The sequence below is a fragment of the Mytilus edulis genome, chromosome 9, assembly GCF_963676685.1.
Source record: "Mytilus edulis chromosome 9, xbMytEdul2.2, whole genome shotgun sequence".
In the NCBI taxonomy this organism is placed as follows: domain Eukaryota; kingdom Metazoa; phylum Mollusca; class Bivalvia; order Mytilida; family Mytilidae; genus Mytilus; species Mytilus edulis.
Genome location: NC_092352.1, coordinates 2518937 through 2534441, shown reverse-complemented (window position 1 = coordinate 2534441; position 15505 = coordinate 2518937). Strand labels below are relative to the sequence as shown.

The 15505-nt window shown below is 32.7% G+C and overlaps 1 protein-coding gene across 6 annotated transcripts in view; it reads left to right on the top strand.

The window, feature by feature from the left end:
- LOC139487450 (neuronal acetylcholine receptor subunit alpha-10-like) overlaps positions 1-15505 on the top strand; it is a 122640-nt gene that overhangs the window by 51468 nt on the left and 55667 nt on the right. For 2 of the 6 annotated variants that reach the window (XM_071272239.1, XM_071272237.1), the window contains exon 2: positions 13250-13308. In XM_071272239.1, coding sequence (XP_071128340.1) covers positions 13251-13308 — 58 coding nt within the window. In that variant the 5' untranslated portion in view covers position 13250. Of the gene's footprint in view, positions 1-3782; positions 4564-13249; positions 13313-15505 lie in introns of those variants that run through there. The other 4 variants (XM_071272234.1, XM_071272235.1, XM_071272236.1 and 1 more) reach the window with 4 other exon arrangements.

The following is a 15505-nucleotide window of genomic DNA, read 5'->3' as shown; positions in this document are numbered from 1 at the left end:
CAATAAAAATGTTACAAATACTCCTTATTTGATCTTGATGTCACCAGATATCGATCGGAACCTCGTATCGTCCGTCATGTGCTGACAGGAAGCATTTATTTGTCGGCTGGTTTACGGTAAATCCTAAACAATATCAGGGGAACAGTTAACAAACGTTTTATCAGTCTTTCATAGAACAAAATGTGAAATGTATGGAAAGCCTGTGGGTATGATAAGAGCAAAAGTCACTCAATCGCTAATATAGCTGTACTTTCATAGTCTATATCCATATAATGTCTCGAATTGTGGTAGATGATATAAATCGTACTTATATACTTACACAAATGTATCATTTGGCATTGAACAAGGTCATGCGTCAACCAGACTGCCTATGACGTCTTATACTCAATCCGTCGGAGAAGTACTGGTCAATATATTAATCTGAACAGAAAACACCATTGCCAAAGTAAACAGGACGGGAAGACAAACAACAAAACATCACACACAAATCTAAAGCAGCATAAACATAATTACAGTATATTCGTGTCAATACAAATACATGTATACAATCGGAAAATTTTAACACATTTTATTATTTCTACAAAAATAAACAAGATAACAAAAATCGAGGCGAACTAAACAATTCTTCGCTTAAACTTAACTGAAGATAAGTTGCAAAAATGCACTACTAGTATAGTCCTGGAATTGTATGTCCACAATCTTGTTGAACCAAACCCACATTACTTGAAAAAAACTAAAATCACAAAAATACTCCATAATCACATGGCAAAATCAAATAACAAAACACATAAAAAACGAATGGACAAGAACTGTCATATTCTTGACTTGGTACAGGCATTTTCAAATGTAGAACTGGTGGATAAAACCGGGTTTTGAAGTGATGGTTACTTGCATAAACTACACAATGATAAAGATAAAGGAAGACTCAGACAATCCGTAGAAAAGCTTACAGTAGCATGAATTTGTGAACAACTACCCTTATGTATTAAAATATTACGAAAGTATCACTGGTAATCGGAATCCAAACTAGTAGTCCCCTCGAGTCGTAGAAATATCACAAGAGCTATATAATACTCAATAATGGCGGATGGTGAGGTAAAATAATAGATAAAAGGAAAACGATTCTATCTTAAGTACAAGTAAACAGTATGCATTCTAAGAAAATATTGTTATATTTACATGATCTTAACGGCTGATGTTTCCTTGTCGCCAAGTCAATTTTTACTAGTAAATTGAATGTTTATATAAAATGAATGATAAGGAAGAGTGGGTGTTAGCCTACATCTTTTCTGTCTTGTGTAAATATACAATTTTTATCTAATTTCCTTTTTTTTTTCTCTTACTCAAGATATAACTTAAAGTATATTACTTGGCTGTAAATACAGTTGATTTTATGCATGGAATAAACCTTTATTATGTCTTCTGTATTCTTAAATATTTTAAAATTGATAAAACTAACAGCTTACATTTAATTGTATTGCCGGTGTTTCGTCGATCTGATTGCCCTGTTCTATAATATCATATAATATCTTTGAAGGGCCGATTTTGGCCTCAAACTTCAGGTTCATCTGATGAAAGATTTTGGACACTTTTTAAACCATAAAGGGTCTACTTCAGTTGATTCAATAAGTTTTTGTGATAGATTAATAAATAGCTAAAAGTTTACATTCAAACAATTTTGTAAGACTGCAATATTTTGGTGCAAAAAAAAGGTCTTACTGGACCTCATCCTTTACAAAAACTTTGTCGAATCTTCCTATAACGCTCTTCTCAATTCTTTTAAGCACATAGTTTTTCAGTCCTGCTTCGGCCTGTGAATTCTTTGTAAATGGTAGGGTCCCTGTAAAATACCTTATATACAGGAGGACATCGTATACTAGTATTCCAGAGTTGTATTTCTCCAGAGTTGTATTTCTCTAGAGTTGTGTTTCTCCAGAGTTTTCGACGAGTTGTTATTCTCTAGAGCTGTATTTTTTCAGAGTTGCATTTCTTCAGAGTTGTATTTCTTCAGAGTTGTATTTCTTCAGAGTTGTATTTCTTCAGAGTTGTATTTCCCAAGGGTTGTATTTCTGCATAGTTGTATTTCCTCAGGGTTGTATTTACTCAGAGTAATATCTTCCCAGGTTGTATTTTCTCTAGGATTGTATTTACTCAGAGTTATATCTTCCCAGTGTTGTATTTTCTCTAGGATGGTATTTCTGTAGAGATATATTTCTCCAGAGTTGTATTTCTCCAGAGATATATTTCTCATGAGTTGTATTTCTCCACATTTGTATTTCTCCAGAGTTGTATTTCTCCAGAGTTGTGTTTCTCCAGAGTTGTATTTCTTCAGAGTTGTATTTCTCCAGAGTTGTATTTCTCTAGTGTTGTATTTCTCCAGTGTTGTATTTCTCCAGAGTTGTATTTCTCCAGAGTTGTATTTCTCCTCCAGAGTTGTATTTCTCCTCCAGAGTTGTATTTCTCCTCCAGAGTTGTATTTCTCCATAGAGATATTTCTCCAGAGTTGTATTTCTCCAGAGTTGTGTTTCTCCAGAGTTGTATTTCTCCAGAGTTGTATTTCTCCTGAGTTGTATTTCTCCAGAGTTGCATTTTTCCTGAGTTGTATTTCTCAAGAGTTGTGTTTTTCCAGAGTTGTATTTCTCCAGAGTTGTATTTCTCCTGAGTTGTATTTCTCTAGTGTTGTCTTTCTCCAGAGTTGTATTTCTCCAGAGTTGTATTTCTTCAGAGTTGTGTTTCTCCAGAGTTGTATTTCTCCAGAGTTGTATTTCTCTAGAGTTGTATTTCTCTAGAGCTGTATTTCTCCAGAGTTGTATTTCTCCAGAGTTGTATTTCTCCAGAGTTTTATTTCTCCAGAGTTGTATTTCTTCATATTTGTATTTCTCTATAGAGGTGTTTTATTTCTCCGGAGATGTATTTCTCTATAGTAGTGTTTTTCTCCAGAGTTGTATTTCATCAATAGTTGTATTTCTCCGGAGTTGTATTTCTCCGGAGTTGTATTAAGCATTAGTATCATTCGCAAGAGTTTCTTTAGAGTTGAATATCACCAGATTTTAATTTGGGGTTGTATTTGTACAGAATTGCCTTTCTTCAGAGTTGCATTTCTCCAGCATTGCCTTTCTTCAGAGTTGTATTTCTCCAGAATTGCCTTTCCTTAGAGTTGTATTTCTCAAGCATTGTATTTCTGTAGTGAAGTATAAATATAATCAATTGGTCTTTTATTTACAAGTCCTATCTGGAATGATGTGCAATAGAGACGGAATATACCGAGTGGACACCCGAAACTGAATAATTGAGAGAAAGTTTCAAACCGAAACGCCATGGAAAAAATGAAGTATAATAGAATATTTTAGTTTAACTAGTCACTGTGTATGCATCCATTGTTTTTACTGTTTATGTTTTCTGGTGTGTTTTCAGTTATGGAGAATGTTTCCTACATCAGGATATTGTTTAGAATCTGTGGCATGGTTTGAATGTGTCCCTTTAGAATCTCCCATATCATAGTAACAATCTCAAAAATAGATGATGAATCATGATTGTCTTTCACTTTTTACTACTAACAGAATAGCAAATGACTTTTTCTTATTTCTCATTCACAGTTAAGCGTACCTGTAATTATGTTTAATCAATCAAGCGTGACTTAATGCATACGGATACGTACCTGTAATTATGTTTAATCAATCAAGCGTGACGGATAATAGAGAATATTACATGTTAGTGTATCATGCATGCGGTTCCTCCCCTTAAGTTTCATCTCTCATTATCTATGTATACTTTTTCCAGGCAGTCGATCAGCTCGGTGAATTAGCCGCCAGTTATTTACTAGACTTCTGAATAATAGAAAGCGTAATGCAACTCATAGCCAAATAGATTTTCACTTTCCTATGAAAATGTTGCATAATTTAAAACATAGTGGTGATTTAGTTATAGGATCTATCAATATCCCAATATAGGTTCATCCTTAGTTTTTTGAACCATTAACTCCTATTGAAAATAACGGCTTTATCCTTTTACCAGTCATCTCAAATGTGCTGTTAATTAATTTTTACGAGATAATGTTGTCTTTACATTAATGAAATAAAAAAACAAAAGACGGAGAAGTTTTCCTTTTAAAATGTTTGATACAGTGAAAGTTTGGCAGAGGAATACGGACGGCTAACTGTCCATTACTAAATATCGATGAGTGATGCAACGGCATGGCAAATTGAATTTAGTATTTCTAGGGAAGTGTACACAATAACTTTACAGACCAATGGACAGAGGAACATACAGTTTATTTATCTGGAATCGTGTACAGTGATTTAACAGTCGGATAAACAAAAGACAAACATTTCTGTATAGATGTCTGTTAGTTATTAGCAGCCGTTATAACATAATGGATTTACTTTCCATCAGTAATACTTCATGAAGAGATGAGGGTTTGATTTTTAATCACTGGATAAAGATAATATCCATTTGGAATTGTTCTTACTAAATTCAATGGATTGGAACAAAGTATATGTTTGTACTTATTAATAAATCTGGATAAATGTTAGAAATATTACACAAGCACTTATTGACGAAAAGGTATGTTCTTATGTTCATTTAAACGCATATATATTTTTGAAATATTTTAGAAATTTTGAATTCATATCAATTGTTTTTTCCGAATATAAAATGATAAATATACAATTGTATATTTTTTCTTTACGATATTAAAACTGTGTAAGTAGAAGTGTTGATCGACTTTCCACGTGTAATCTGCGAAAAAGTAACTATGATATCACAATGACATTGTCACACAGTTGTCTAAAATGTTTCCATATTTATAAGGAAATTGTCAGTCAATAACGACAATATTATGAGTTAAACTTCCTTTTGCTTTTTAAGAAAAAAATGACATTGTTTCATTCTGTGAGGTTTTAAGCACAGATATAGATCTGAAATGGTTTTGAATTTGTGGTACTTTGTTGGTTTACTTTTTAGCATTGTTTAGCGAATTTAGTGATTTTGGGACATTACTTAATTCACCAAATTACTCTTTTCTGTAAATAGTACACTTTATTAGAAAGTGGGTAAACAAGTTTAAATTAAAGAGTTTAGTTTTTATGTCGAATTTTTTAATATATTTACATTTTTGTTTCTTTGAATTCAATTGAAGATGTTTAAAGTGAATTTAATCATAGTACTCGTAAGAGAAGTTTGATAACTTTACAGCAAAAATAAGTGAAAAGTATTGGGGTTACTATAGAATAAAGTAGTGGGGATACTATAGAATAAAGTAGTGGGGATACTATAGAATAAAGTAGTGGGGATACTATAGAATAAAGCTAAAGCTAATAGGACCCAAAGGGAGTGTTGAGATAGAATAGTGTTGTTCTGACAAAAAGTCGTAGAGTGTAGAAATCTCGTTTTATAGTTGTGTTGGAAGAAAGGCCATTGTACTTGCATATTTACTACAAGTACAAACATATCTCCATTACGTTCGAAAATTGACATCTAACACTACAAGATATACACAACGATGTCTCCTGCTAGTATATAGATATCTTCCTTTTATACGAAATGGACATCTTACACGTCTATAAGATATACCCGTCTCTATGTAGTTATATCCCTTTGTATTCTATTGCGACATAATATTTAGTATACATAAAATGTACCCGTATACGAATTCCCCTATAGGAATAACCATAGCATTTTTTTAAATTACAAATCAAAATTGCAAGTATTGTCTTTTCAGTGAACAGAGGCTAAATTAGTTCAAAATCGTAAATTGGGTTTGGATATACAAGTACCAAGCCACATCAACACTGCGTTTTTGCTAGATGAATTTCTATTTGTATCTACATGTATCTGATGAGTTAAGCCTTTTTCAACTGATTTTTATAGTTCGTTCTTATGTTGTACTGTTACAACACTGTCCCAGGTTATGGGGAGGGTAGGGATCACGCTTACATGTGTATCCCCGCCACATTTTGTATGTATGTGCCTGTACCAAGTCAGGAGCCTGTAATTCAGTGGTTGTAGTTTGTTGATGTGTCACATATTTGTTTTGGTGGATTTTTTTGTACATGAATTAGTGCGTTAGTTTTCTCATTTGATTTGTTTTACGTTTGTCATATCAGGGTCTTTTATAGCTGACTAAGCGGTATGGGCTTTGCTCATTGTTGAAGACCGTACTGTGACCTATAGTTGTTAATTTCTGTATCATTTGGTCTCTAGTGAGAAGATGTCTCATTGGCATTAAGTGAATTCTGTAAAAAAAGCTAAAAAAAAAGGAAAGTTCATTAAAATCAACAAAATCAAATGATCAACTATATATAAACGAACGGAACTGATGGAATACAAAAGTCATATCCCTAACATGGTACAGACATTTCTTAAGAACTTGGTGGGTTACATCTGGTTTTATAGCTAGAATCTGTAACTGTCATCGTCATTAAAATGTAAAATACACACAGAAAATTCAATAAAGTAATTTTGAGAATTGAAAATAAGATAATTATATCATTTAAAATAACAAAGTCAGCATGCTTGTTTTATTTGATAAGATCTTGCATCACTGATAACAGTTTGCCATTTTTCATCTGCAAAAATGATCAGCAATGAATGAAAATAAATGTGATGAAAAAGCAATAAAAGAAAGTTTTGTATTTTTGTAAGATGTAAGAACCTCATTACCCTCCCCTTAATCATAACTATCTCTTTTTACATTCACCTGTTAAAAAGTTTATAATTACAGAAACATACGAAGGTTATCGGTTCACTTTTTACTTTTGATGAGGATTTATTCTATAAACAAAATTATTTTTCAGCATTCAATACATATTAGGCCGCTAGTTTTCTCGTTTGAATTGTTTTACATTGTCATTTCGGAGCCTTTTATAGTTGACTATGCGGTATGGGCTTTGTTTATTGTTGAAGGCCGTACAATGACCTATGGTTGTTAATTTCTGTGTCATTTTGGTCTGTTGTAGAGAGTTGTCTCACTGGCAATCATACCTCATCTTCTTTTTTATATATATTAGTTGTAAATGTTTAAATGCAAATTTGGTTTTAATTCAGCCAGCAAGGGTAAATCAGTGGTTGTCGTTCGTTGCTGAACATGTCTGTCACAGTTGCTATTGGTTAATTGTTTTGTCATACATTGTATTACGTACCTGGAGGACCATACATTGTATTACGTACCTGGAGGACCATACATTGTATTACGTACCTGGAGGACCATACATTGTAATACGTACCTGGAGGACCATACATTGTATTACGTACCTGGAGGACCATACCTTGTATTACGTACCTGGAGGACCATACATTGTATTACGTACCTGGAGGACCATACCTTGTATTACGTACCTGGAGGACCATACATTGTATTACGTACCTGGAGGACCATACCTTGTATTACGTACCTGGAGGACCATACCTTGTATTACGTACCTGGAGGACCATACATTGTAATACGTACCTGGAGGACCATACCTTGTATTACGTACCTGGAGGACCATACCTTGTATTACGTACCTGGAGGACCATACATTGTATTACGTACCTGGAGGACCATACATTGTATTACGTACCTGGAGGACCATACATTGTATTACGTACCTGGAGGACCATACATTGTATTACGTACCTGGAGGACCATACATTGTATTACGTACCTGGAGGACCATACATATACATATAACAATTGTAACTCATGTCGTTTCGTTTTCTTGTTTGAAACGTTTTACGTTTTGTCATGTCGGACCTTTATAACTGACTATACAGTTTGTATGGGCTTTGCTGATATAGCCGTAAGCCGTACGTTGACCTATATTTGATTACTGTGATCCACCTCTTTGGACTCTAGTGGACAGTTGTATCAAGTACGTTGACCTATACTTGGTTACTGTAGTCCACCTCTTTGGACTCTGGGGAATGGTTGTCTCACTGAAATTTCAAATTTCAAATTCTTTTATTACCTTGAACTTTACAGTTCATCGGTGTCAATATAAATGTTCATAGTAAACAAGTAAACAGACAGAGAATGTTCATGTAATATGGTCTCTGATTTTAAATGCAGTAAAAATGTACTTTCCTAAATTGGTTAACTGTTTGAAATGCATACTATATATACGTCTTCTTTTTTTTTATATAAATACTTTTATTAAGACAGGGTTTGTCTTCTTTTTTGTTCTACTCTATATGTTGGTGAAGGTATTTGATATCTCGTCCTAATTATTGTCAAAATAGTAGGTATTTTCTTCTTTAACTATCACGTACACATAAAGCTATCTGGCTAACATTTTAAATATTAATTCTGTTCCGTGCTATATTTTATCACGTGACTTTGATTATACCCTTTATTTATAGTTAGTTTCTGCTGACATATAAATTATTAATATATTGGGTTAAAGTATAGTTCATTAATATTCTCGGTACATAAAAGTGGTCCAAAACATTCTCTTTAAGCCACAGTCCCACTAGACCACGATCGCACCACGCTCACCGCGATCTAAAATGCTGGCATCACGTTTTATTACCACAAAATTATGTACAAGTATTTCCGATAAAAGTTTGATATGAAATATTGATATAAGTTGCATCAGATATTAAAATGATTAATTTTAAACGATAAAAAGGTCGTGTTTTCAAAATGTACTTTATCATATCAGTTGGATCGAAAGCGATAAGATGACGTCATGGGTTGAAAGTTAAAATTACGTGCAATGGTTTATGATCTAAGAAATATAAAACCATGAAGTCAGTCCCGTAATTACACAGTGGGTTCGAAGACGATCAATACAAAGACGCCGAAAGTAAAACTATATGTGATACGGATCCTAGACACTCTCTTTAAATCAAACGTCCCCAGATAATAGTTTAATAATCTATTTATATTTTTTCGTGGCAATCAATATCTTCAACAACTTAAGCTAAAACATATATATTGTCACATTACCGTACACCAAGAGACAACTCAAAATTGATTTTTGATTAGGTACTTGACAGACTCTCATTTGAGGGAAATAATTGAGTTTAAAGTACCTCAGTTGTTTCAATTTTCTATAATTTTGTTAAACTGATTAAAAATCGAGTCAAAGACTTTTTTCTGTTAAAACCTTGGTGTTTGATCAAGAGCAGGTAGCAGTTGAAGTTCTATATAGCTACTTATTCGTTTTTCTCTGATTTTATTGCGGAAGATTCCGTTTGTCCTGGTTCCTTAATCCATGATCATTTAAAGTCAAGTTCCACTTTGTCCTGTAACCGGTTACTGAAGAGAAATGTAAATATAATTGATTGTTACACAGTGAAGTGATATAAATTACCATTGACAGATCTCAATGACCTGGCTTTGATAGAGTTTTATGTTTGCCAGTTTAGGGACTAAAATACCAATACACAGATAATAACGTCAGTCGTATCAAGTATTTTTTTTTATCTAATCAGTCGATTCTGCTCCTTTTCGTTTTGAAGCTTTCAAAGAGGTCATAGTGTAGCTGTAGGAGGGAACTGTAATGGAAATTACTGAACCAGAATAAAAACAAAAAGTAAACCATGCATTATCAATTAATTGCACTTAACTATGCAAATTATCATATGTAATGTTCATTTGTTGACAAAAGCTTTCCCGAGCAAAGATGTAGACCATTTTTTTCTTATCACATTTTTATGCGGCAGTCTCAAAACCTCTATTTTTTAAAGAGTGGAGTTGCCTTATTTTTACATCTCGTCATGCGTACAGATTATTGTAAGATTAAATAAATAAATGAATTCAAGTTTTTTCATCTCGCTAGTGCTTTTATCAAAATCAAAACGGTTTAAGTTAATCTTGTTCTGTGATACATTTATGTAATACTTGTACAAAGAATACATTTGTTTCTAAAGTTTCAAAAGGAGGTATAAATACAGAATCAATTTAAGGTTAACATAGAAAAAAAAATGACGAGAATGCATTAATGGAGCCAGTATCATGTAAAGTAGAAACAGGGTGCATCAGCATCATATGCATAGGAGAAATTGATCGCATTGATCGCGGTGTAATGGAATCGCATAGATCTTAAAAGCAAGACTTTGAATTGTTTGTTTCTGAACACATGTTCAATAGAATCACAAAGATTTAAAAGCAATACTTTTACTGGTTCAATTCGAAGGATACTAATAGTTAATTAAAGAAACAATATTTAAAAAGATCAAATAAGTCAAAGATTGAAACAATAACAGAACAAAACCCTTATAATGTGTTTTCATTGGTCTTTTTACATATTTATATAAAGTATTGATAACTTATCTCGTTATCTCATTCGAAATCATTAACTACAACTTCGCTTTATGCAAATATTTAACAGTATGTTTATAAAATATAAAACATAATTGATTTGTGTGAATCAAAGGACTTTTGGTAAAATCATTTTATAAATGAAAACATTTTAAAATTATTCAATATTGAATGTATAACAATGTAAATGGTGAGAGTTCTATCACTTTATATAATTGATTGTACTTTTAACATTAGATGTAATTCTCTTTTTGTTGCAGCAGTGGTCTGTAAATATTTCAATAGTTCATTGTCTCACGGTCCCACGGCTGGTTTCAGTTGATTATAACATTTCTTTTTGTACTTGGATATCAGATAATAATTATTAACGCATCATAATTTTTAATGGCGTCGAATATTTCTAGCTTTCTGCTAATACATTTGTACATTTACCATTTGCATAATCTTGGTATAATTTTCTGACCTGATATTGAAATAAAGATATTGAATTTTAAATCAAATTTAATTAAAGACTTGCTGTTGCACATAATATTGTAATTACAAAATGTTAGATGATCGTTAAAATTTATTTATTTGCATAATACATATTATGAGGTCAAATAGCCATATGCGTCGACATTGAACGAATCTTGGTCACCCAGCGCTAATAATCGCCAAATACTAGAAGTCTGTTTGATTCATTGTTTTTCATCATACATAGTAAAATGCTTAATCAAGAATATTATATGTTATTTATGGATAGGGGTGCTATAAACAGTTTCGTATAAAAAACTAGGGATTCCCCAACTAAAAATAGACATGGAGGGAAGTCCCTTTTTATCAACATAATTGGTGAAAAAGTATCATGTTTTTTGTATTTAGTTGTAAAGATATGTTAATTAACTTCAATTAAAACAGGATAAATGATTGAAATAATTTAAAAAATTAGATTAAGTATTCATGTTTTGAGGGGAGACAACACTGTAAACAGTCTGTTTTTTTGGCAGTGAAAATTCATAGCTTATTTGCAGCCCCTGTAGCTCTTTTCGGAGCAGGCGAACGTACCCTGAAGCGTGAATTTTTTGAAAGACCAGGTAAAAATCTATGAAATTCATACAACTTTGATAATGAAAAATGTGCAGGTATCATGTCCTCAGGGGTGTGCACATGACCTGATTTCAGGTTTTTTAAGCTTAAATTAGGCAATGTTTTTCCCAGTTTCTCTGGATAAAACTTTTTTATACTATTAAAAGTACACTTTTTTTTTATTCCATTATAAACTAGAGACATTCTGATTCCAGTGATATCTAGTTTTATACAGGTATCTTTATTAATCAGTCCACCACTAAGGGTCACTTATACATGGTCCCTCAAAATATGACGTCATAGAAAAAAACTGTTGATTGCACCCTAGGGGTTCATATCTAAGTCAATATTCTACGAATCTTGCCAGTGTTTAATACAACGCTGATGTACACACATAGCTCCCTGCTGAAAGCATATGTTTTAAGACGAAGAACAGCAATAAAAGAACTGGTAGTCTGCTTGAATTTTGCGTAGCTTTGTATATGGATTTCGAATCATAAACCAATACGCTAGATCCATTTTGTTTCATGATACTGATAACAGGTGTAAATTAGAATACTATGGTCCTATATATAGTTTCTTTCTTCTTGTTCAATGTCAGAAAAAGGAATAAGGTTCCTGCATGATACCTTACGAGACAACTATCCAACATAGTTGAAATGTTAATAGTCAGCTATAAAATGCCTTGACATGATAAAAGTGAAACAATTCAAACGAGAAACCTAATTGCATATAATTAAAAACAATATTGTCGGAAAAAACAAAAATGCCAGACGTATTTTAGCTAGTGCCGAAGACACCTGTCGTGTGTTACAGCTTAGAATGTTGGAGGGCTACCTTCTACTCTTGCATACTATATTATATATGTAAAACTACAAGCCTTTGTGCAGACCATAACATAACTGGTTTTCGGTTTTCTTGTGTCTTTGTTGTTGTCTCATTTCATTATACCTTGCATCTTGTTTTATTTACATGTAAATTTAGCATGTTTTATTTAAACATCAACAGGAATACAAACAAAGCAAAAGGACTATGCGGTATGGGCTTTGCTCATTATTGAAGGCCGTACAGTGACCTATATTTGTTAATGTCTATGTCATTTTGGTCTCTTGTGGACAGTTGTCTCATTGACAATCATACCACATCTTCTTTTTTTTTTATATAAAGCAATCTTTTAACAAACATCATAAAACATTTATAAATCAATTAATCAATCATCAATCATAATAATTAAAACAACTACTAGTATATTGATAGTGATGATGATATTACTAAATCAAACCAAATGATTGTAAGCCTCTCAATATTTAGTATTTTAAGTTTATTCAGTCAAGTTATGTGCAACTTGTTTGGTGAAATCGGAAGCCTCGCTATGACGTATAATACCTAATTCATTTCATCTTACTTTAGGCAAGTTTTAATATTGAGTTTTTGAAATGTGTTTTTATCTTGTACTAAATAGCAGTATCTTCCTTATATAAAAACGAACAGTTAATGCATTAATAGATTTGTCTCGTAAAATTCAATGTTTCAAAAACAGATACATGCTTTTCCATGTTAAGTACAATTTGTATGATAAAATTTGACATTAATTGAAATTCCCATAAAATAGGCATTTGGTTTCCCTTGTGGATATGATCTTGATTTTAAAGTAATGTTGGTTTCCTTTAATCAATATTGGATATATCACTATTATATGGCACTGAAGCACGCGGTTACCTCCCTTGTGGGATCAAGTAATCATCCAATGACACCCTACAAAATCTTCCAAACTTCACCCATATTTATACATGTAATTGACAGTGTGGTTTACCTGTGTATTGTGGACGTTCTTTGGGTTGGTTGTTGTCTTGTTACGTTTATAAATCAGTACATCAATGAAGTTTATTACTCTATAACAGAACAAAAACCATATGACTATGTTTTGGATTGATTTTTCAGTATGAAGACGATGATGTATCGAGCAGTATTTCTGTTATTTACAGCCCCATGGTGTGTGGGTAAGTTGTCTACTCTTTATTATTGCCTTATTGCACGTTCAATTTTTATCTGCAATCCACTTAACAACAACAGGTCGACCACTTGAGAGTTTTGAAGTGATACGAACTTAACTTGCTTCTCTTCAACATTTACTGGACGACACACAGACTCGTTTCTTTAAAATCTATGACTGGACGACTAACTCACTTCTCCTAAACATATAAGTGAACGACAGCACGACTGGTGCCACCCACGTACAACACCTCACGTCTGATAGTCAATTACTTTCTAATATACTTGATACTACTTCTGTAGAAGGAAATTAAATTTTTCTATCATATATAAACCCGAATAATCCAGTCGTTATATTTCACTCACTTATATCTCTACTTCTGAAGGACATTGACCGTAATGTATATGGTATAGCTTACTGCAAAAACGGCAGTATAAAATTGGCAATTCATATGTACTAGGAATCATTTCACCAAATACAAGATCTGTCATAAATATGCCCCTCCCCACTGATTTTATAGGAATACGGAGAATCATAATGTTAACAAATTCCTCGTTTACTGGTGAACAAAATAGGAAGTATATTATACAGCGATGTACGAGTTTTATAGGAAATTCGAATTGTAGGAAATGTGCAAGAAAATGGCAACCAGCGGACAAAATAAGAATACATTCACAATTTCAATTAAAAGGTAGAATCTTGTTGAAATAAAACTTTATATTACTAATTAAGTTCTTGGTCATTTGGTCTCTGATTGAAAGTTGTCAATTGGCAATCATACATAGGCCGCATTTTTTTAACCAAAATTTTGTAAACGTTGTGTCGCGTTTGTTGTTGTTTTCTAAAAGTGGAAACAAATACATCGTTTAATAGGTTTACTGACCCTGTTTGAACTTTCAATAATGCATGCACATGTTGTTGGTAGACATACGTTTTACAAACGTAGAATGAACAACTTCTTTTAATCAGGTTGAAGTTAGAAACAAATGTAGCGTTTATACTAACAAACGACAAAAGACAAACTGTAGACGCATTTTTAGCGTATGCATAGTTTGTCAAAGTTAAATTAATATACACTTTGCAAATGCATGTTTGAAAGAAATTATCAAAACATGTGCGCGCTTAGCCGTTTGATCGTTTGTGTAAGAAAGAAATGCGGCCTATATCTTTTATTTTTAATAGTCGATTGTTTCTGGTCAAAAAAAAAAAAAAACGATTTATAAATCATAATTTACCCTAAGCGTATAAAACAAAACATCCGGTCGAATAGCACGAAATAGTTATCTTTAAAAATATGATAAAATAAATAAACAGAGGCAAAAACATTCTGGATATGATTTTAATTCAAATTCTTTATTCAACAATTTATAACAGTTCCATATTCCACCTTCTTAATGTACAAATTTATGTAAGGTATAGTTTATGAACATTTCTTCTGTTTATACGTTTAGTTTTCTACTATTTACGTTTTTTTTTATTTCTAAGTTTTTACAGTTTTTATGATGTTAATGTTGCTGTATTGAAATATTAATGTGTTTTTTTTTATCCAACTCAAGAAGCAGGTGTGTTTTTTCTTCACTTAAATCTTTACGTTATAATTATAATATATAGTTATGATACTAGCCCCCTAACGGGAGGGATTGTGCCTGATATTCATATGATGAAAACATGGTCTTTCAGTCGGTTTGATTGAGGTCTGGGGCTTGCGTGTCAGTTGACTGCTAGTGGTCTGTTGTTGTTTATGTATTATTGTCATTTTGTTTATTTTCTTTTGTTACATCTTTTGACATCGCACTCGGACTTCTCTTGGGCTGAATTTTGGTGTGCGTATTGTTGTGCGTTTACTTTTCTACATTGGCTAGAGGTATAGATGGAGGGTTGAGATCTCATAAACATGTTTAACCCCGCCGCAATTTTGCGCCTGTCCCAAGTCGGGAACCTCTGGCCTTTGTTAGTCTTGTATGATTTTTGATTTTGGTTTCTTGTGTATGGTTCAGAGTTTAGTATGACGTCCATTATCGCTGTACTGGTATACATATGTTTAGGGGCCAGCTGAAGGACACCTGCGGGTGCGGGAATTCTCGCTACATTGGAGACCAATTGGTGGCCTTCGGCTGTTGTCTGCTCTATGGTCGGGTTGTCGCTTTGACACATTCCCCATTTCCTTTCTCAATTTTAATTATCGTAAAACACATATAACACCA